At 45.4% G+C, this 21,254-nt stretch overlaps 1 protein-coding gene across 1 annotated transcript in view; it reads left to right on the top strand.

Annotated features, from left to right (window-relative positions):
* The window catches only part of pnpla2 (patatin-like phospholipase domain containing 2), a 124,898-nt gene that overhangs the window by 45,009 nt on the left and 58,635 nt on the right, over window positions 1-21,254 (top strand). Inside the window, exons 2-3 of the mRNA XM_072518907.1 lie at window positions 3,731-3,963; window positions 4,289-4,354. Coding sequence (XP_072375008.1) covers window positions 3,731-3,963; window positions 4,289-4,354 — 299 coding nt within the window. The remainder of the gene's footprint in view (window positions 1-3,730; window positions 3,964-4,288; window positions 4,355-21,254) is intronic.

Here is a 21,254-nt window from a genome sequence, read left to right as displayed (position 1 = left end):
CACTGGAACTATGGAGGTTGAGGGGCGACCTGATAGAGGTCTACAAAATTATGAGGGGCATAGTCAGAGGCTTTTCCCCAGGGTAGAGGGGTCAATTACTAGGGCGCATAGGTTTAAGGTGAGAGGGGCAATGTTTAGAGTAGATATACGAGGCAAGTTTTTTACACAGAGGGTAGTGGGTGCCTGGAACTCGCTACCGGAGGAGGTGGTGGAAGCAGGGACGATAGTGACATTTAAGGGGCATCTTGACAAATACATGAATAGGATGGGAATAGAGGGATACGGACCCAGGAAGTGTAGAAGATTGTAGTTTAGTCGGGCAGCATGGTCGGCACGGGCTTGGAGGGCCGAAGGGCCTGTTCCTGTGCTGTACATTTCTTTGTTCTTTGTTCTGAACTATGCGCTTTAATATTCAGATTCCAGCCTGGTCAGCTTGCAACTATATCTCTGTCACAAATATCTTATACTCGTCATTTATTTCTGTTTGTGCTATCAATTCATCCATCTCATTACAAACGTTGAGAACATTCAGATAACCAGCCTTTAGGAGTGAGCCTAGGTTATGGTGCTCTTTTGGAGAGTCGGTACAGATTCTATGGGCCAAATGGCTGTTTCTCCATGGTAGGGATTCTATGAATTTCCCTGCAAAATTGTCTTGTCCTTTAGTTTTCCAAATCCCCCATCACGTGAACCTTCCCCCACCACTCAACTATTTAGTTGAAAGCCCTCTCTATTGCCCATGTTCTACAATTTGCCAGTACTCTGATCCCAGTCTGCTTCAGATGAAGGCTGTCCCAACAGTACAGCTTCCTCTTTCCCCAGAACTAGTTCCATTGCCCCTGGAATTGAAACCCATTTAACCTGTGCCAGTCTTTGACTCTTTGATCTTATTTACCCTCTGCCCGTTTGGTTGTTGTTCAGGTAATGATCCAGGGATTACTACTTTTGTGGTTTTACTTTTTAATCTGGCCCCTAGATGCTCATACTCTCTATAGCAGAATGTCTACCTATGTTTTCAGTACCCAAGTGGACCACAACAATTGAACCCTTTCTCTCCCACTCCCAAGTTCCTCTTCTGTCTGAGGTGATGCCCTTGACCATGGCAGCAGGCAGACTACACAGCCTTCAGACCCACTCTCTGCTGCAGAAAACTGTATCTATCCCCCCTAACTATACTGTCCCCTACTACAACTCCATTTCTTTGAACCGCCCCCCCCCCACCACCTAATCACCAACTTGAATGGACTCCCTGCATAATGCTGCCACAGTCAATGAGCTAAACTCCCTGTACTCTTGTCCTGACAAGCTGCAAGGAGCTCAAACCTGTTTGACAGTTACAAAGGCCAAGGGTCCTCCAGTGGATCCCAATACCTGCCTCACTCGCAATCACACCTTCCTGTCCATCACCATACACCAGAGTGGAAGTAACTAGCCTGAGACTGCCTCCTATAACAAAGGGACCAGGTAACCTATCCCCCTCTCTCATGCATTGCAGTATCGGTAACTCAGACTTTGGCTTATCAGCTCTGAGCCAAGGTTCCTCAAGCCGAAGACACTACCCATGTGGATACTGTGCATCACACAGGTGTCCACCAGCTCCCACCTGCTACAGGTGCAACAGATCACCTGCCCTGCCATCTTTGCTGAGTTTGATTGAACAAATTGTGTTTAGAAATATCGCACCATCATTATTTGTAGTTGTATCAAGTGATTTAATTAATTTAAGCTACAAATTTTCATACACTACTTGTATCTCCCCAGTACCCATTTAAATAGCGCCCTATTTTAGAGCAAAAGAAACTTAAACTCACTTAACCTATCTGCTCACCTAATTAATGTTTTTGGGCTTCAGCGCTCAAGTCCTGCTATTTGTCTCCAGCTCCTTGTCTCGGATTGTTCCTGTATTGTAAAGGGCCAGAACAGCACCTCCTCCCTCATGGCACCGAATTGCCTCATTTACCAAAATCCCCAAGCTTGCAATGTGTCTCGAGCTACACTCTGTCATCAGATGCTGCACTTAGCAATTTATTTTCAATTGCTCTGCAAGGCTGGAAGATGTGGGTTCACAATGGCACTGCACTTCCTGATTTGGATTTATATTTGTTAGCATCCATTAGTTGTTGACTCCATTCTACTGATGTAATAGTACATGCTGAATGGCAGCAGCCAGCTCCCGGGCATGTTTCAAAGCACTTCTCTGGAAATTGGCAGCAGAATGACTGGAAAAATAAGCCAAATGCTTCAAATGTGCCAACCTACCCTAGATGGGAGCTTTGTAAAAGGCAAAATAAATGCAGGGATTGTTGTGGACTTGTACTATTTTTGTACTTCAGCACAGTAACAGGCTAAACTTGGACTGAGTTAGCACTATGTCACCGCTTGTGGAATTCTATCCATGGTCAATCAATCCAGAGCTCCACCCAGAACTATTTTGCACAGTTAAAGCAGGAGGCGTTAGTAACCATTGTGTGAGGTCTTTGGGTGTTGGAGTGTATCTCCTTGAATTCAGGCTGTCAAGTTTGCTGAAACAATGTAAATAAAGAGCACCAGAAATGTACAATGTAGTGATTAATAAATGGCCTTTTCCTGTTCTTTATTCCATTTAAGGGGTGGCACGGTAGCACAGTGGTCAGCACTGATGCTTCACAGCGCCAGGGTCCCAGGTTTTATTCCCGGCTTGGGTCACTGTCTGTGCGGAGTCTGCACTTTCTCCCCATGTCTGCGTGGGTTTCCTGCGCGTGCTCCGGTTTCCTCCCACAAATCCCGAAAGACATGCTTGTTAGGTGAATTGGACATTCTGAATTCTCCCTCAGTGTCCCCGAACAGGTGCCGGAGTGTGGCGACTGGGGGATTTTCACAGTAGGTTCATTGCAGCATTAATGTAAGCCTACTTGTGACAATAATAAATATTATTATTATTCATTTTGAAGCAAATGCTGAACCAGGGAACACATTGATATTGCAGTTGATGTGAGAAATCATTTTGGCTCATTTATTTAAAGTTCGTGTTGTCTCCTTTATTTTCAGGTTAAACAACTGCAGTCAGACAATTGCATTTACATGCAAGTTTCTCAAAGCCTTAATTTGGTTATTCAACAGATAGTAGCCTTGAAAATGAATGCCTAATTAGAGTGTAGAATTTAAGTAGTATTGTCGAGCTCTTATTTTTTGTTATTGCCCCACTCCTGATAACTTTACCTAAATGGCCATTATTTATAAGTGATCGTTATTGCTGAGGAAACATAACTTTTTATGCATGAGTATATAGCCAGTATGCATTTTGTTTGGGATTATCTCTTGCAGATGCCGTCTTGCTGGAATGGCTGTACAAAGATGGGTTTTACCCTGGAAATGGCCTAACTATTTTTTTCATGAGTGAGCAATGTTAGTGAATATCAAATATTATTTGATCATAACCTGGCTGGGCCCAATTCTGTTTTCATCCGATGTCAGCATACATGCACTTAAGCCAGGGTGACCAGATATAAACCCACAGCAATGTCTCTTGAATGAATTTTTCCTTCCCAACCCAAGTGTGCTGATGTCACTTTATGCCCAATGTTCTGTTAAGATCAGCTAACAGCAGATACTGGGAATCTACCTTTTTAAAAATAGGTCACAGGGTAAGAATACATGACTGATAGGACACATGGAAGAATCTTTTGTGGAGGAATTGATAAGTTTATGCTTACTAATGTTTTGTTTATTTTAAAAAAAATCAAATTTTCAGGCGAATCTGGTGCAAATATTATTGATGTTTCCAAAGAAGCACGTAAGAGGTTCCTGGGTCCACTCCACCCTTCTTTTAACTTGATGAAGATAATCCGTAGCCGGCTTTATAAAGGACTTCCAGACAATGCACATGAGCTTGCAACAGGTCGACTGGGCATTTCATTGACCCGTGTGTCTGATGGTGAGAATGTTCTTGTGACAGTTTTCAACAACAAAGAGGAGCTTATCCAGGTGATGTATACATTGTTGAATTTGTTCCAGTGTTTCTGCTTGCGTGGGAAAGCTTTAAATGTCTGAGAATTTCCCTCTTTGATGCCCAAATCCTGATTTGATTGCGACTAAGGGAACAGATACCACATCCATGCACCAGAAGCCAAAAACCTGGTTTCCTTTAATGATTCAAAGAAAGAAGCTTTCTTGACCTGGGCACTCTACCAGTCAAAATACTGCCCTAATCTTCCAATTTCCAGCAGATTATAAAGGCATATATTTTGGACAGCCATAAAAGCTGTATCACTGGCATATCATTAAAAATAACTCTTGATCTGTTTTGCAGGCCTGTATATGTAGCACGTTCATTCCTGTGTACTGTGGACTAATACCACCAATGCTGCAAGGAGTGGTAAGTTGAACTGTTACTGGAAAATATGAGACTGTTGATCTGGAATTTGACCGGGATGATAAAAACATTGTTCAGTATCAAATTGCATGGCAAATCCGAGTGGATCTGGGCTTATCTTCCTCCCCATTCCAAACAACGAGTAAGTTGAATTACTACTGTTGTATGGTTAACTTTCATCTTTTCTTATTTTTCCTTTTTTCTTCTCTATTTGGGTTGTAGCATTGCCTCCTTACTAACAGGTCAATGGACAGAAGGTATCTTCCAATAACTTGCCCATATTTAGATGTCTGCACATATGTACGCAAACATAAACACACAGGAATTATATTTAGTTTTGATGTTTTAAGTTTCCTTTGAGATTCTATTTGCGTTGATGCAGTATCTCTTCAAGAAACTGAAGTTTGAATTTACACTGCAGTTATTTGATTTACTCTATTTGGAAAGGAGTACACACACACAGGAAATTATTGGCAAGTTGCAGCAAATCACTGCCAGTGCAACCCAGTTCTCAGCTGATGTCCATTCACACATTTCCACATCGGGGCAAGAGATGGTTCTGTCACAGTTTTCTTTCCTTCCCTTATTCAAAAAGGCTTAGGCTAATTGTCGCATCTGAGCCTCCATTCAGCTTTCACAGACAGGGAATCAATCGCAGGGCTACTCAATGCATTCTTCTGGTAAGCCTTTGTGGAAGCTCTGATATTTTTATATTTTCCCTTCCAGACACTAAGCATAAGAATCTGGAGTTTACAAATAGTTACTTGGTAGTACAGAACTTGAGTATTGCCAAAAAAAAGAGACATGCTGTTGAAGCTTTTTGTCTTGCACTCATGAGGACAGAATGCCAAATGTCAAAGTGAGCAACAATTTATACTGCATGAGAAAAGGGTGCTGATTGATTGGTTCAAGCATTGCCATGGAGAATGCACCAGGGAACTATTGACTCCCATGCTTTTGTTTAATTCATAAAGTCATACAGTTGTATAGAACCTTGGTACGGCCGCACTTGGAATATTGCGCACAATTCTGGTTGCCACACTACCAGAAGGATGTGGAGACTTTGGAGAGGGTGCAGAGAAGGTTTACCAGGATGTTGCCTGGTCTGGAGGGTGCTAGCTATGTGGAGAGGCTGAATAGATTCGGACTGTTTTCATTAGAAAGACGGAGGTTGAGGGATGACCTGATAAGAGGTCTGCAAGATTATGAGGTGCATGGATAGAGTGGATGGGCAGGCACTCTTTCCCAGGGTGGAGGGGTCAGTCACCAGGGGGCATAGGTTTAAGGTGCATGGGGCAAAGTTTAGAGGAGATGTGTGAGACAGTTTTTTTAATGCAGAAGGTGGTGAGTGCCTGGAACGTATTGCCAGGGGAGGTTGTGGAAGCAGATACATTAACGGCGTTCAAAAGACATTAAAACATTTTTTTTTTTTCGAGTACCCAATTTTGTTTTCCAATTAAGGGGCAATTTAGTGTGGGCCAATCCACCTAACCTGCACATCTTTGGCTTGTGGGGGCAAAACCCACGCAAACACGGGGAGAATGTGCAAACTCCACACGGACAGTGACCCAGAGCCGGGATCGAACCTGGGACCTCGACGCCGTGAGGCAGCAGGGCTAACCCACTGTGCCACCGTGCTGCCCTTCAATAGACATCTTGACAAACACATGGATAGGATGGGTACAGAGGAATACTGCACAAGGAAGTGCTGAGGGTTTTGGAAAGGTTGGTATCATGACCGGTACAGGCTTGGAGGACCGAAAGGCTTATTCCTGTGCTGTATTCTTTGTTCATAGAGTCATAGATGTTTACAGCACAGAAACAAGCCCATCGGCCCAGCTGGTCCATGCCGCCCAGTTTCTATCACTAAGCTCGTCCCACTTGCCTGCATTTGGCCCATATCCCTCTATATCCACCCTGCCCATGTAACTTTCGAACTGCTTTTTAAAGGACAAAATTATACCCGCCTCTACCACTGCGTCTGGCAGCCCGTTCCAGATGCTCACCACCCTCAGTGTGAAGACATTTCCCCTCTAGTCTCTTTTGTATCTCTCTCCTCCCACCTTAAACCTATGCCCTCTAGTTCTAGACTCCTCTACCTTTGGGAAAAGATGTCGACTATGTACCTTAGAATCATAGAATTTACAGAGCTGAAGGAGGCCATTCGGCCCATTGAGTCTGCACCGGCCCTTGGAAAGAGCACCCCGCTTAAGCCCAAACTTCCAACCTAGCCCTGTAAACCAGTAACTGCACCTAACCTTTTTGGACACTAAGGGCTAATAGCCAATCCACCGAACCTGCACATCTTTGGACTCTGGGAGGAAACCAGAGCACCCGGAGGAAACCCACGCAGACACGGGGAAACACCGCACAGACAGTGACCCAAGCCGGGAACCGAACCTGAGACCCTGGAGCTGTGAAGCAACTTTATCGATGCTCCTCATTATTTTATAGACCTCCATAAGATCACCCCTACGCTCCAGGTGAAAAAAGGCCAAGCCTATCCAGCCTCTCCTTATAACTCAGACCATCAAGTCCTGGTAGCATCGTCGTAAATCTCTTCTGCACTCTTTCTAGTTCAACAATATCCTTCCTAAAATAGGTTGACTAGAACAGAACGAAGTATTCCATGTTTGGTCTTATCAATGTCTTGTACAACTTCAACAAGACGTCCCAACTCAATAGTCAATATTCTGACCAATAAAACCTAGCATGCTGAATGCCTATCCACCTGCGACTCCACCTTCAAGGAGCTATGAACCTGTGTGCCTAGATCTCTTTGTTCTGTAACTGTCCCCAACTCCCTACCATTAACTGAGTAGGTACTGCCCTGATTTGATCTACCAAAATGCATCATCTCACATTTATCCAAATTAAGCTCCATCTGCCGCTCATATTAAACTCCATCTACCATTCATGGTAAACTCCATCTGCAATTCAAATGGAACATGTCCGTTGCTTTCTTCATGGTCATCCCCATCCAACATCCACCCCCCAACCAATCCGAGCTGACTAGAAAACTAATCAGCATTCCTTTGTCATGACGTGTCTATTGTTGTCTTTTTAAATTAAATAGAACTGTAGGGTCAGTAGTTCCGAGGTGCATTCTCCATGATAATGCCTCAAACAATCAGTCAATTTACAACCAATCAGCACTCTTTTCTCCTGCAGTTAATTAATTGCTCTTTTTAAAATTTTTGCCTTCTTGCATCTGTACTGATGAGAGCAAGATGAAAAACTTCAGCAGCATGTCTCTTTTTTAGCAATACTCAAAATGTGGAGTTCTGAGAGGTTGTGCTAGTTTTTTTGGTGCAATTAACATGTACCTTGAGGATCTATCCTTGGTGGCCCCTTCTATTCTGCATCTATATGCTGCCCATTGCCTCCAACTAAGTATTGGGAAGACCAAAGCCATTGAACTCTGTTCCCCAGCTACCGACTCCATCCATGCCCCTGGCAACTATCTTAACCAGACCCTAAGTTGGTGCCATGTTTGAACCTCAGACAAGCTTCCAGTCACACGTTCTATCACACATATTTGTGCCATAACTAAGATCGCTTAATGTCACCCGACACCAGCCTGCCTGAGCTCACCTGCTGCTAAAGTCCATGCCTTTGTTACCTCAGGACATGACTTTTCCAGTGCCCCTCTAGCCATCCTCCCTCTTGAGGTCATCCCCATAAGCCCTAAGTCTCATTCACCCTTCTCTCTTCTGTTCACTAAACTACAGTGGTTGCTTCAGCAATGCCTCGATTTTTACAATTCTGTGTTTTGTTTCAAATTCCTCCGTTGCCTTGCTCCTCCAGTTCTTTGCGATATTGCCAGGACTCCACCTTTTGGCCTTATGAGCATCCCGGATTGTAGCCACTCTACCATTGCTGGCTTGCACCTGCTTTGTAACATGACATGGAGCAAGGTGTGGCAGTTAAAGTCTGAAGTTAACTAGCTACATTTGTGTCCAGACCAAACTTTACCCCACCCCACCTCATTCAGCCACCAAGGCCATAAGCCTTGAAAATCTCTTCCTAAACCTCTTCACCTCTCTGCCTCGCTTTTCTCCTTTATTTTATTTTTAAACATGGTAAAACATCCCAAGGCACCATACAGGATCACTGGCAAACAGAATTTGACACCAAGTCACATAAGGAGATGTTAGTGCAGGTAAACCAAAAGCTTTGTCAAAGAGGTAGATTTTATGGATAATTTTAAGATTTTTTTATTTTTTTCTAAAAACAGAAAATTAATCTTTCAGTTAGTGTCTTCCCACAGTCTTCTCTGTGAATGTTCAATGTGGAGAAAAGCCTTCTCCTTTCTTGTATACAATTTGTAAACCCCCTGGTTGCTGGGATTTTGCCAGGTGTAAGTCATTCTGCTCATATACAAAGTATTTTCTGTCACCTGTCTGCATACAGATTGTATGCTCCCTTCACTTCCACTGCAAAGTGCATAGATCTTACAACTTACTTTATTGTGAAGATTGAAACTACTTTTAGTTGACCCTCCCACACCTTTAATCATTTAATCTTCCTATCATTCTGTATCTTGTCCTTCTCTGCCTGCTTTTCAAATTTATATTTTCCATGAACCTCCCCTGCTCACTCAATCCTCTCCTCTCTGCGCTAAATTTTGACCGTTCCATTATTTATCCTTGTGAAGTTTGTCAATGCTTATCTTTGCTCAGAGGCTTTCTTTCTCCATCTTCAAAACTTTCTCAGTACCCCTCACCAACCCATAACCCCATGATCCAACTACATGATTTCTATCCTTCCCCATCTTCAGAACCTTGCTCAAAGTTACTAAACAGATGATTTGCTAATGACCGATTATTAAGCATATTCAAGTATTATCTTGGGAATATTCAGTGAATTGGAAAGAAAGTGTCCTCCGAAACATAATCCTTGGAATCGAATACATCTGGAGACAGTGGTGTAGTGGCAATATCACTGAACGAGTAACCCAGAGGACCAGGCTAATGCTGGGGATACAGGTTCAAATCCCACCACAGCAGACCAGTAGAATTTAAATCTAATCAATGAAACGATCTGGAATTGAAAACTGGTGTTAGTGCCATAAAATAATTATTTAGGCGGCACGACAGGAAATTGGTTAGCATTGTTGCTTCACATCTCTAGGGTCCCAGTTTCGATTCTCGGCTTGGGTCACTGTTTGTGTGGAGTTTGCACTTTCTCCCCATGTCTCCGCGGGTTTCCTCCGAGTGCTCCGGTTTCCTCCCACAGTCCAAAGATGTGCAGGTTAGGGGGATTGGCTATGCTAAATTGTCCCTTAGTGTCCAAAAAGGTTAGGTGGGGTTACTGGGTTACAGGGATATGGTGGAGGTGTGGGCTGAAGTAGGGCACTCTTTCTAAGGATGATGCAGATTCGAATGGCCTCCTTCTGCACTGTAGATTCTATGATATTGATGACCTGTGCGGCTGCCAATGAATTGTGATTTCTTTTGTGTGCGAGTTTATGGTTTAAGGCTTTCATGAATGATTGGACATGTGAAACTAATGAGACCTAACTTAACTCCTGACTTGAACTGCAGTAACATGTGCTTAACCACAATGTTATGCAACAGTGCACAGGTTCTGAGAAAATTATTTCTCAGTAAATGTCCTGTTATTATTCCGATCCTGTTCCACTTGTACGAAATTTGAAAGTATATGTCAATCCTTCCTCTCACACATTAATATGTGTGTAAACTCTGCAACCCAATTTAGCCTTCAACTTCCAGCAATATCAAATTGTTTATGAAAGTTTGTTTAAAGCTCTTAACTTTGAAGGGGTTTAAGTTTAGCATGAGTCATTGTGTAAACCATTCTAGCTTCACTCTCACTATTGGATGTTAGTTAATCCGCTCATATGCACAATAGCCTTGTGCATTCCATGGTGTTGTTTTTGTCTCTCTTTTATTGAGGGCAGGTTGGCTTTTGTCAAACAACATAGCCTTGGTAGAGTACAAACTGCTCTTCTGACCTAATATCTATCTCGGCAGCTTGTCCTCCATGTCTCCATTATGCCTTGTCACTAATCTCTCCAGCAGATAATGTGAACAGCCCAGTATTGAATGTAGTTATTTTTTAATTTATTTTTTAGTTGGGGGAGAATACCACCTTTCATTTTCATTTATAAGCTCTCTTGCTAGAACAGGACTCGCCAAACATTTTAAGTTTCCAGCAGCTTGCTAAAGTGCTGTTCTTCATGAGGATACATGAGCCACAATGACAACTTGCATTTATCTGGACTCTTTCTTTAAAATTTAGAGTACCCAATTTTTTTTCCAATTAAGGGCCAATTTATCGTGGCTAATTCACCTACCCTGCACATCTTTTTGGATTGTGGGGGTGAGAACCACACAGACATAGGGAGAATGTGCAAACTCCACATGGACAGTGACCCGAGGCCAGGATTGAACCCAGGTCCTCGGTGCCGTGAGACAGCAGTGCTAACCACTGTGCCACAGTGCTGCCCTTATCTAGCCTCTTCAACATTGTGAAACACCTCAAGATTTTTTTTAAGAGATCGAAGAAAGATAGAACAGTGAACTTGAATCATTAGTGGACAAAATAATAGAAAACATCCTGAAATAAAGTTCAGGGAATTAACCAGGAGAGGCACAATGTGGCTGTATAAACATTAGATTATACTTGACAAATCTCTGAGCATATAATTGAGTTCATTAAACTTGGAATATGGGAATTACAAGGTAAAAGAAACACAGCATGAGAGATGTTTTAGAAGTTGTTAAGGGACAGTATCAACATAGGTAAGAGATGGGCAGCACTGGGACCCATTCTGATATCATGAAGGATCAGTGACCAGGCTTCCAAAATTTGTCAGTGACACCAATAGTGATGTTGTAACTAATTTGGAAAAAACTGGGATAGTTGCATGAGATACAGAGTGAGATACAGATTGTTTGGCGATTGGGCTTAAAAGAAAGCAAAGTTTCTGAATGTAGTAAAATGAGCGATCCAGCCAGATGCACAGTATAGAATGGGAAGAAAATAAGAGTATGTGTTTGTGAGGGCCACGAAGAATCCAGCACGAGTTTCAAGGATACAAAGAAATAACATTTATTTACAATAACATGTATATTATATATATACACAGCAGCAACTTCGCTTGCTGCTTACTCCTTCCTGCTGGTTCCAAACTGGCCAGCTTTATTTATACAGAGAGTCTGCTAATGATTTCTCCGCCCCCCCTCATTGGGGAAGCTCATACTCCCACAGGATTGTGGGATTGTCATTAGTCCCCAGCCAATGGTAAGCAGGCAGGTTATAACATCCCCCCCCCCCCCCCCCCCCCCCCCAAAATCCAAGGAATCCACCGAAGACCCTGGCGAAGGAGGGCGTCGGACTCATTTTGCCGCAGGCCGGACACCATATGCACGAGGCGCTGGATCGGGCGGCGTGTAACGAGACGGAGACCTGCGCTTCCGTGATGAACGGCGTAACGGTTGTACATCCATGGTCCGTGGGCCCGAGAATTCCCCCTCTGATGCGTCCTGTGTCTCCACCTCGGAGTCAGAGTCTGCTGCCTCTGTCATCTCGGCGTCTCTATCTCCACGGGTTTCTGTAACGACCTGCGCAGGCTTTGAGTGAGGCACCAGAGGAAGATTGTGAGGACTACTTTCTATTGTCTCTGGTCTCTGTGGCTGTAGAAATGAGCTCCGGGGGCGGGGAATCTTTGGAAGGGATAGTCTTCTGAACCGAACGTGGTCTACATGTTTGCGCTGGAGACGACCCTGGGCTTGCACCTGGTAAGATATAGGGCCCGTTTGGCGAAAGATTACGCCAGGGACCCACTGGGCACCACCAGCAAAATTGCGAATGAACACTGGGTCACTGGACGCAAACTGCCGAATCGGCCGATGCCCAGAAAAACCCTGTCCCTGCCGTTCTTGTGTGCGGCGTACCTTTGCGCCAATGTCCGGGAAAACCATACTAAGGCGGGTGCGAAGTCTCCGGCCCATTAGGAGTTCTGCGGGAGCTACCCCAGTCACCGCATGGGAGGTGGTCCTATACGAAAACAAAAAGCGAGCCAGTCTCGTGTCCATTGACCCGGAAGACTGCTTCTTTAGTTTGAATGTCTGCACTGCGCGCTCCACCAACCCATTTGAAGCCGGGTGGTAAGGGGCAGTGCGGATATGGCGTATGCCGTTCATCTTCATGAACTTCGCAAACTCCTCACTGGTGAATGGAGTGCCGTTATCCGTGACCAGCACCTCTGGGAGGCCATGCGTACTAAAAGAAAAACGCATCTTCTCAATTGTTGCGCAGGACGTTGTGCCTAGCATCTTATGCACCTCTAGCCATTTAGACTGGGCGTCGATTAATAAAAGGAACATGGATCCTTGAAAAGGGTCGCCGAAATCCGCATGCAAGCACGCCCAAGGCTGCCCTGGCCATTCCCAGTGATGTAGGGGTGCGGCCAGCGGAAGCTTCTGATGCTCCTGGCAAATGGAGCAGTTTTGGGCCACCTTCTCAATGTCGGCATCGAGGCCTGGCCACCAAACATAACTCCGGGCCAACATTTTCATTTTGGTCACACCTGGATGCCCATTGTTCAAGTCTCTTAGTATCAGCTCCTGTCCTTTTTCCGGGACAATCGCACGCATCCCCCACAAGAGGATGCCGTCTTCCACGCTGAATTCTGACAGCTTGGAGGAAAATGCCCGCAACTCGCCTGTGAGCTGTCTATGCTGCCCAGCATACAGGGCTATGTGTCGAACCTTTGACAGGACTGGTTCCGTCTGGGTCCACTCACGGATCTGTGATACCGTGACAGGCAAGGTGTCCATAAAATTTACAGTTGCAACCACCTCACCGGTCGTGGGGGTCGACATGGGGCCGGTCGATGAACGCAATCGGCTCAGTGCGTCGGCATTCACTATCTGCGTTCCTGGTTTGTGCTCCAGAGAATACTCGTATGCAGCGAGCAACAAAGCCCAGCGCTGGATCCGCGTGGAAGCAATGGGTGGTATTGGCTTATCCTCTCTGAAAAGTTCCAGCAGAGGCTTATGATCAGTCACGATAGTGAAGTGGCGGCCATACACATACTGGTGGAAACGTTTCACTGCAAAGACCACTGCCAGGCCCTCCTCGATCTGCGCGTACTTTTTTTCCGCTGCAGTCAATGTGCGGGAGGCGAAAGCTATCGGCCACTCGGCCCCGTTCTCCATCTTGTGGGACAGGACGACCCCAATACCATATGGGGATGCATAACATGTGACTAGCAAAGGCTTTCCAGGATCATAGTGGGTTAGTAACCCAGACAACGACAATTGTTGTTTTACCTGCCGGAAAGCGGTTTCTTGCGGCTGACCCCAAACCCAGGCGGGATTTTTCTTTAGCAGAAGGTGCAACGGGGCCAGCGTAGTTGCCAGATTGGGGAGGAACTTCCCGTAATGGTTTATGAGGCCGAGAAAAGAACAAAGATGCGAAGTGTCAGTCGGGGCGGGGGCCTGTTGAATCGCGCACACCTTCTCTGCGACGGGGTGCAAACCTTCGCGGTCCACCTGATAACCCAGGTAGACTACTTCCTTCGCCTGAAAGACGCACTTTGTGCGACGTAAACAGACTCTAGCCTCTGAAAAGCGTCTAAGGACAGCCTCCAGATTTTCCAAATGTTCCTGCTCCGACGTCCCTGTGATCAAAAAGTCATCTAAGTAGACAGCGACACGCGGTAAACCTCTCGAAATGCCCTCCATAACGCGTTGAAAAATAGCACAGGCAGAGGATACTCCAAAGGGCAAACGTGTATATTCATACAGGCCCCGGTGTGTATTAATCGTTGCATATGGTCGGGAGGCAGGGTCCAGCTCCAACTGTAGGTAGGCGTGACTCATATCTAATTTTGTGAACGAGAGTCCGCCTGCAAGCTTCGCGTAGAGATCCTCTATGCGAGGCATTGGATATCGGTCGAGTCGGGAAGCAGTATTCACTGTAAGTTTATAGTCGCCGCACAAGCGAACTATGGCATCTGGCTTCATTACAGGTACAATTGGTGCTGCCCAGTCAGCGAAACGGACGGGCCTGATAATACCCAAAGTCTCCAAACGAGTGAGCTCCCCTTCTACCTTCTCGAGCAAGGCGTAAGGCACGGGCGCGCCCGGAAATAGCACGCCATGGTTCCTAGTTCGACTTGGATACGGGCTGCGGCCCCTTTTATTTTCCCCAAACCGGGCTGGAATACATCTGGGTATCGTCCCAGCACCTCAGTCAACCCTCCAGAAACTATTTGGAGGATGTGCTGCCACTGCAACCGCAAATGGCGCAACCAGTCCCGACCCAACCTGCTGGGCCCATGGCCGCGCACCATGATAAGTGGAAAATGCCCCTCCTGGCGTCCTTAAACAACAGGGGTCATCGTCGTTCCTGCAATGTCCAATGGTTCCCCCGTATAGGTGGCCAACCTGGCCTGTTTGTCGGTTAATGTAAGGGTCTGTACACCCTGCTTGATGCGGTCGAATGTCCTCTGGGAGATCACGGAGACTGCTGCGCCAGTGTCCAACTCCATCTCAAGCAGGTGACCATTGACCCGTACTGTCACCTTAATGGGGGCCGCACGGGGAGCTGCCACACAATGCAGCTGCAGGCAGCCATCCTCCGTCTCCACGTCCTCGGGAGTAGTCGCCACAGGTTCATCCACATGGAAGGTACAGCCCCTGGGCTGGTCCCAGTTTTGGTCGGAACGACGGCGGCCCCCAGGACCGGCGTCCGCGATGGGGTCGGCGCCTACAAGTCTGACACAGACATGGCTCCTCATCCATTGGTTCTGACGAAGGCTCCCTTCAGGGAGGACTGTCCAACGGCCACTGGCGTCGATCCGGAAGTCGCCTCGCCCAAGGTACCACAGTAGTGCGGGGGGACGTTTTCGGACGGAAGGGGTTGCGCCTCAAGGCATGCACCTCCATTCCCTGTAGCTCCTGCACTCCTCGTTCTGCGCTCTCTCGGGACAGTACTATTTGAATGGCCTGTTGAAAAGTCAATGTTGGCTCAACTTTCTCTGAGTGGCTGCATTGTTAATACCGCAAACCAAACGGTCACGTAACATTTCTGACAAGGTCTCACCATAGTCACAGTACTCCGCAATCCTGCGTAGCCTGGATAGAAAGTCGGCAAGGGATTCGCCTGGGGTCCTCAGCGGTATTAAACCGGTAATGTTGGACTATCGTGGATGGGGTTGGGTTAAAATGTTGCCCCACTAAATTCACAAGTTCATCAAACGTTTTGGTGTCCGGCGTAGCTGGGTACGTAAGGCTCCTAATCACCCCAAACTTATGTGGGCCGCAGGCGGTGAGCAATATGACCACCTGGCGCTCGTTTTCGTTGATATTGTTTGCCCGGAAATAGTAACGTATCCATTGTGCGTACTGGTCCCAGCTTTCCAGCGCAGCATCAAAAACATCCAAACGTCCGTACAGAGGCATGGTGTAATAGAAAACAACTTTCAACCTGTATCCAACAAAAATCCAGGGAGGTGGCTTCAGCAGTGTAGACCGCTATTCACTTTAACCCTCGTCGCTAGTTTTGTGAGGGGCATGAAGAATCCAGCACGAGTTTCAAGGATACTAAGAAATAACATTTATTTACAATAACATATATACCCAGCAGCAACTTCGCTTGCTGCTTACTCCTTCCTGCTGGTTCCAAACTGGCCAGCTTTATTTATACAGGGAGTCTGCTAATGATTTCTCCGCCCCCCCTCATTGGGGAAGCTCATACTCCCACAGGATTGTGGGATTGTCATTAGTCCCCAGCCAATGGTAAGCAGGCAGGTTATAACAATGTGGTTCTTTGAATTTTGAGTTATTTTTCTTCAAATTTGTAAGTCACAGCTCAGCCTGCAGCCGGATTCTTGCCTCATAAAGTTCAAGCCCCATATCAGGACTAGAGCAAATAATCCAATCTTCAGTATGGTACTGAGGAGTGCTGCACTGTTGTTGGGGAAACAAACACTTTTCGATGAGGCATTAAACTGAGGCACTGTTTACCTGCTAAATTTGACACGTTTGAAGAACAGCAAGAGAGATTTCCAAGTTTCCTGACTAACATCTATCTGTCAACTGACATAATTAAGGAAACCAATATCTGGTTATTTATGTCCTTGCTGTTGTGAGCTCTTGTGTACAGATTTGCTGAGGGTTTTACTTGCATAACAATGGTAGCTGCAATTCATTGGCTGTAATTTATGGCAGCAGGGTAGCACAATGGATAGCACTGTGGCTTCACAGCGCCAGGGTCCCAGGTTCGATTCCCCGCTGGGTCACTGTCTGTGCGGAGTCTACACGTTCTCCCCGTGCCTGCGTGGGTTTCCTCCAGGTGCTCCGGTTTCCTCCCACATCCAAAGACGTGCAAGTCAGGTGGATTGGCCACGCTAAATTGCCCTTAGTGACCAAAAAGGTTAGGAGGGGTTATTGGGTTACGGGGGTGGAAGTGAGGGCTTAAGTGGGTTGGTGCAGACTCGATGGGCCGAATGGCCTCCTTCTGCACTGTATGTTCTATGTTTAATACACTTTTGGGAAGCTCTGAGGTTATGAAGTATAATGTCTGTTCTTTGTTGAAGTGCAATCAGTTTTTGTGTTTTCAGTTTACTACTGAAATTGATACAGCTAACAATGAAGTGGACTTTATTTATTTCATTCCTGTTCTTTTACTTCAACCTGTATTGTACATCTGACTAGGTAGCTAATATGGGCATCTGTTTTCCAGCAATCTTTGAACTGGCAATCAGGAAGTATGGACAATATCATTAAGTGAAGAACCTTCCAAGTGTTGTTTTATTTTTCCCTCTTGTCCTGTCTCTGCTTGACAGTTTTCCCAAACAGATTAGCCCAAATCAACAAATTACTTTGTGAGAAAACGAGGAGTAAAACTGGAACCATGTCGACCTGTTGGCACACCAATTATTTCCTTTGTGAATCTTGTGCATTTAAAACAAATGAAATCCCTGTTTGAATTGGATTTGCTGAATGCTATTTAATTCCGAATACAGACAAAAGCAAATGGCTGCTTGCCAGTGCGGGTGACTGCTGCTTCAGCTGACATCCGATGACAAACAAAAAGTGAACTAAAGCATTCAAAATTCAGCATGATGTAAACTTTCAGCCTTATTGCCTGTGTGCATTTTTGCTGTCAAACTAATGCTAGTTCTAATAAAATAGCCTCTAATAATAAATGCCACAGGACAGATGTTTCTTACAGTGGAAATAATGTATTGCACATGCAATATGCAAATCGGGGGATAAAGCTGCCCTACTTCACTTGCATAGTAGTAAATTTAACGCTAATCCGGAGTCGCTGTTCAGTGGGTTAATGCCTTTTCTAATTATCTTGCTATTAAAATAACAAAAACATAAGGGTCATTACTTGTAACTGCTAAAACACATGATGAAGCCTTCTGTCAAGATTTTAACTGGTTAAGACTTTAAAAATGAAAGCCATGCATTTCCACAGCACCTTTCATGACCTTCGGACTTCCCAAAGTGTTTTACAGCCAATTAAGTTTGGTGACTGTTGTAAAGTAGCAAACACAGTAGCCTATCCTACGGGAATCAATGCTGGGTCCCTCGCTGTTTGTAGTGTACATTAATTATCTGGACGTGAGTGTAGGAGGTATGATCAGTAGGTTCGCAGATGACACAAAAGTTGATGATGTGGTAAGTAGTGAGGTGGAAAGCCTTGGATTACAGGATGATATAGATGGGCTGGTTAGATAGGCAGAACAGTGGCAAGTGGAATATAACCCAGAGAAGTGTGAGGTAATGTAATTTGGGAGGACCAACAAAGCAAGGGAGTATACAATGAATGGTTGGACCCTAGGAAGTACATAGGATCAGAAGGGCCTTGGTGTGCATGTCCATTTGACCTTTACTAGCCGAGGCTTGGATTTTAGAGCAGGGAGGTTATGATGGAGCTGTATAAAATACTGGTTAGGACATAGCTGGAGTGCTGTGTGCAGTTCTGGTCACCACACTATAGGAAAGACGTGATTGCAGAGGAGATTTGCCAGGTAGTTGCCTGGGATGGAGCATTTCCGCTTTCAGCCTGGGCTAGGGTTAGGGATGTGTCTTCCTTGCAGCAAAAAAAGCTCGAGGGAGAACTCATCGAGGTGTATAAAATTGAGGAACACATATAGGGTTGTTAGGAAGGAACCTTTCCTCCTACAGGATCGATCAATAACCAGAGGACATAGATTGAAGGTAAGGGGCAGGAGGTTTAGAGGGGCTATGAGGAAAAACGTTTTCACTCAGAGGATGGTGGGAATCTGGAACTACTGTCTGAAAGGGTGGTAGAGACGGAAACCCTCACAGCATTAAAAAGTCTTTAGACAGGGCAGCATGGTGGCGCAGTGGTTAGCACTGCTGCCTCGCAACGCTGAGGACCCAGGTTCGATCCCAACCCCAGGTCACTGTCTGTGGTGGAGTTTGCACAATCTCCCCGTGTCTGCGTGGGTTTCACCCCCGTAACCCAAAGATGTGCAGGGTAGGTGGATTGGCCATGTTAAACTGCTCCATAAATGGAACAAAAATGAATTGGGTACTTTAAATAAAAAAAAGTATTTAGATGAGCACTTGAAATGCCATAGCAAACAAGGTTGTGGGCCAAGTGCTGGAAAATGGGGTAGAGTAGATGGTTTGTGATGGTCATGGTGGCACGAAGGGTCAAAGGGCCGTTTTCCGTGCTGTAAAAGCTGTATGACTCATTTGCACTTAGCAAGTTACACAAACAGTGATAAGATAATGACCAGATAATCTGCTTTTTAATGATGAAGGTAAATAGGGTAAATATGAGCCTGGACATTTAGTGGAAATCATTTATTTAAGTACAGTATACCCTCCGTGAGTATCAGCCTCAGTTTTGCACTTGAGTCTCTGGAGTTGGGACTTGAATCCACTCCCTTATGAATGAGATGCATTATTTGCATTGAACCATGGCTAAATTGGCCCAGATTTGAACCTTGCTGCAGCTGGAGTTATCTGATTATGGGCAAAGTTTTTGTAAGAGTGAATCAATTTGTCTTGACACTCCTGGATTAAGGGCGAAAAGGGGTTTCGGCCTCTTAACACTATTCAGCCACTTTAACAGGAAGTAAACATTTGAGAATAGGATTGCGCTCAAATGTGATGCCTCCTCTTCAGCCCCAACACTATCGAAGCAGTACACCAGAAATGTCCAATCTCTTTCAGAGAAAAAGCGTCACAAAACTGATGGGAAAAGTAGGATTTACCCTAAAATACATTTGCATCTATCTCTGAAATGTTGCAGAGGGTTCAGGATGTTTAGAAATCACATGGAATGGCAATTAAACCAGTTATTTTTCTGTTAATTACAAATAGTTTATTTACAGAAATACCAAATCTGATTTTAAAAAACAGCTAGGTTAGAAAAATGCTGTTGAATTTAAACTGTGATGGAAATTTGCAGTTTTCAACCAGCTGCAGTCATGTACTACAACTATGAAATGCTGCCGTTGTTTATATTGACCAATAGTAACTTCCATTGAGTCTCCTGTGCACTTCACCTCATGTGCAGCCAATAGTGGCTCTTACAGTGACCTTGTTTAGTTTGGTTTGCAGGAGAGCAGTGTCTATGAGCAGCTCCCCACTTCCACCACAATAAATTTATGCTCTTATTCCTGGAATAAGTGAGACCGTTACAGTAGCATAAATGTGGAGAGTCAGTACAAGTGCACCATTCCACGAGATTGGTGTTAGCTGATATTTGCCTCTATCCAGTTGCACTCTTGGATCATGCATGATGTTTACTAACTATGGATTTTAAAATGGATTGTTTCCTGTCACTAATTACCCTTGAACTGAGTGGCTTGCTAGGCCATTTCAGAGGATGATTGGTAAGGATCTGGAGTCACATGTAGGCCAGACCAGGTAAGGACAGCAGATTTCCTTCCCTAATGGGCATTAGTGAATCAGATGGGTTTTTACAACAATCTGGTCGCTTCACGGGCAACATCACTGAGATTGGCTTTGTAACGGCAGATTTATTGCTTGAATATAAATTCCATCAGCTGCCATGATGGGATTTGAACCCATTTCCCCAGAGCATTAGTCTGGGCCTCTGGATTACTGGCCGAGTGACATTACCGCAATGCCACCTACTCCCCACAAGGTCAAATAATAATAATAATTAATAATAGTTTTTATTAAGTATCACAAGTAGGCTTACATTAACACTGAAATGAAGTTACTGCAAAAAGCCCCTAGTCACCACATTCCGGTGCCTGTTCGGGTACACTGAGGGAGAATTCAGAATATCCAACTCACCTAACAAGCACGTCTTTTGGGACTTGTGGGAAGAAACCGGAGTACCTGGAGGAAACCCACAGAGGCACGGGGAGAATGTGCAGACTCCGCCCAGATAGTGATCCAAGCTGACAATTGAACTCGGGTCCCATGTGCTGTGAAGCAACAGTACTAACCAATTCTACCGTGCCGCCCAAATAGCTATATGCAATTCTCCCCATAAACTTCAAAGCTAATTTGTGGCAGGTTTTTCAGGGGGTTTCCCGCTGGCGAGTTCCCCACCACTATTCAATGACACTTAGTCACTTTTGTGGGCCCTGGGGAGTTTCTCTCTGGTTTAGCCCACACTTCTTCGGGCTGGATTGTCCGCCGTCAGGATGCTCCGTTTTGCCGGCAACCCGGGGGTTTTCCGACGGCGTGCTGAACCAGAAATCTGCCGCGGCAGAATGGAGAATCCAGCCCTTAGAAATTTTCTTAGCATTGGGGAGCTGAACTCCAAGGTCGGGCTGCCATTTTGAAAGGGTGCCCCGATCTCTAAGTGAGCTTGTGGGTCCCCCCCCCCCCCATGGGCAATGTAACCCCCCACACATATGGGCACTATCCCACACACCCCAAGTGAGAACACCCCGCTA

This window comes from Scyliorhinus torazame, chromosome 10, assembly GCF_047496885.1.
Source record: "Scyliorhinus torazame isolate Kashiwa2021f chromosome 10, sScyTor2.1, whole genome shotgun sequence".
Taxonomy (NCBI): domain Eukaryota; kingdom Metazoa; phylum Chordata; class Chondrichthyes; order Carcharhiniformes; family Scyliorhinidae; genus Scyliorhinus; species Scyliorhinus torazame.
This window is presented reverse-complemented; position numbering and strand designations above follow the sequence as displayed.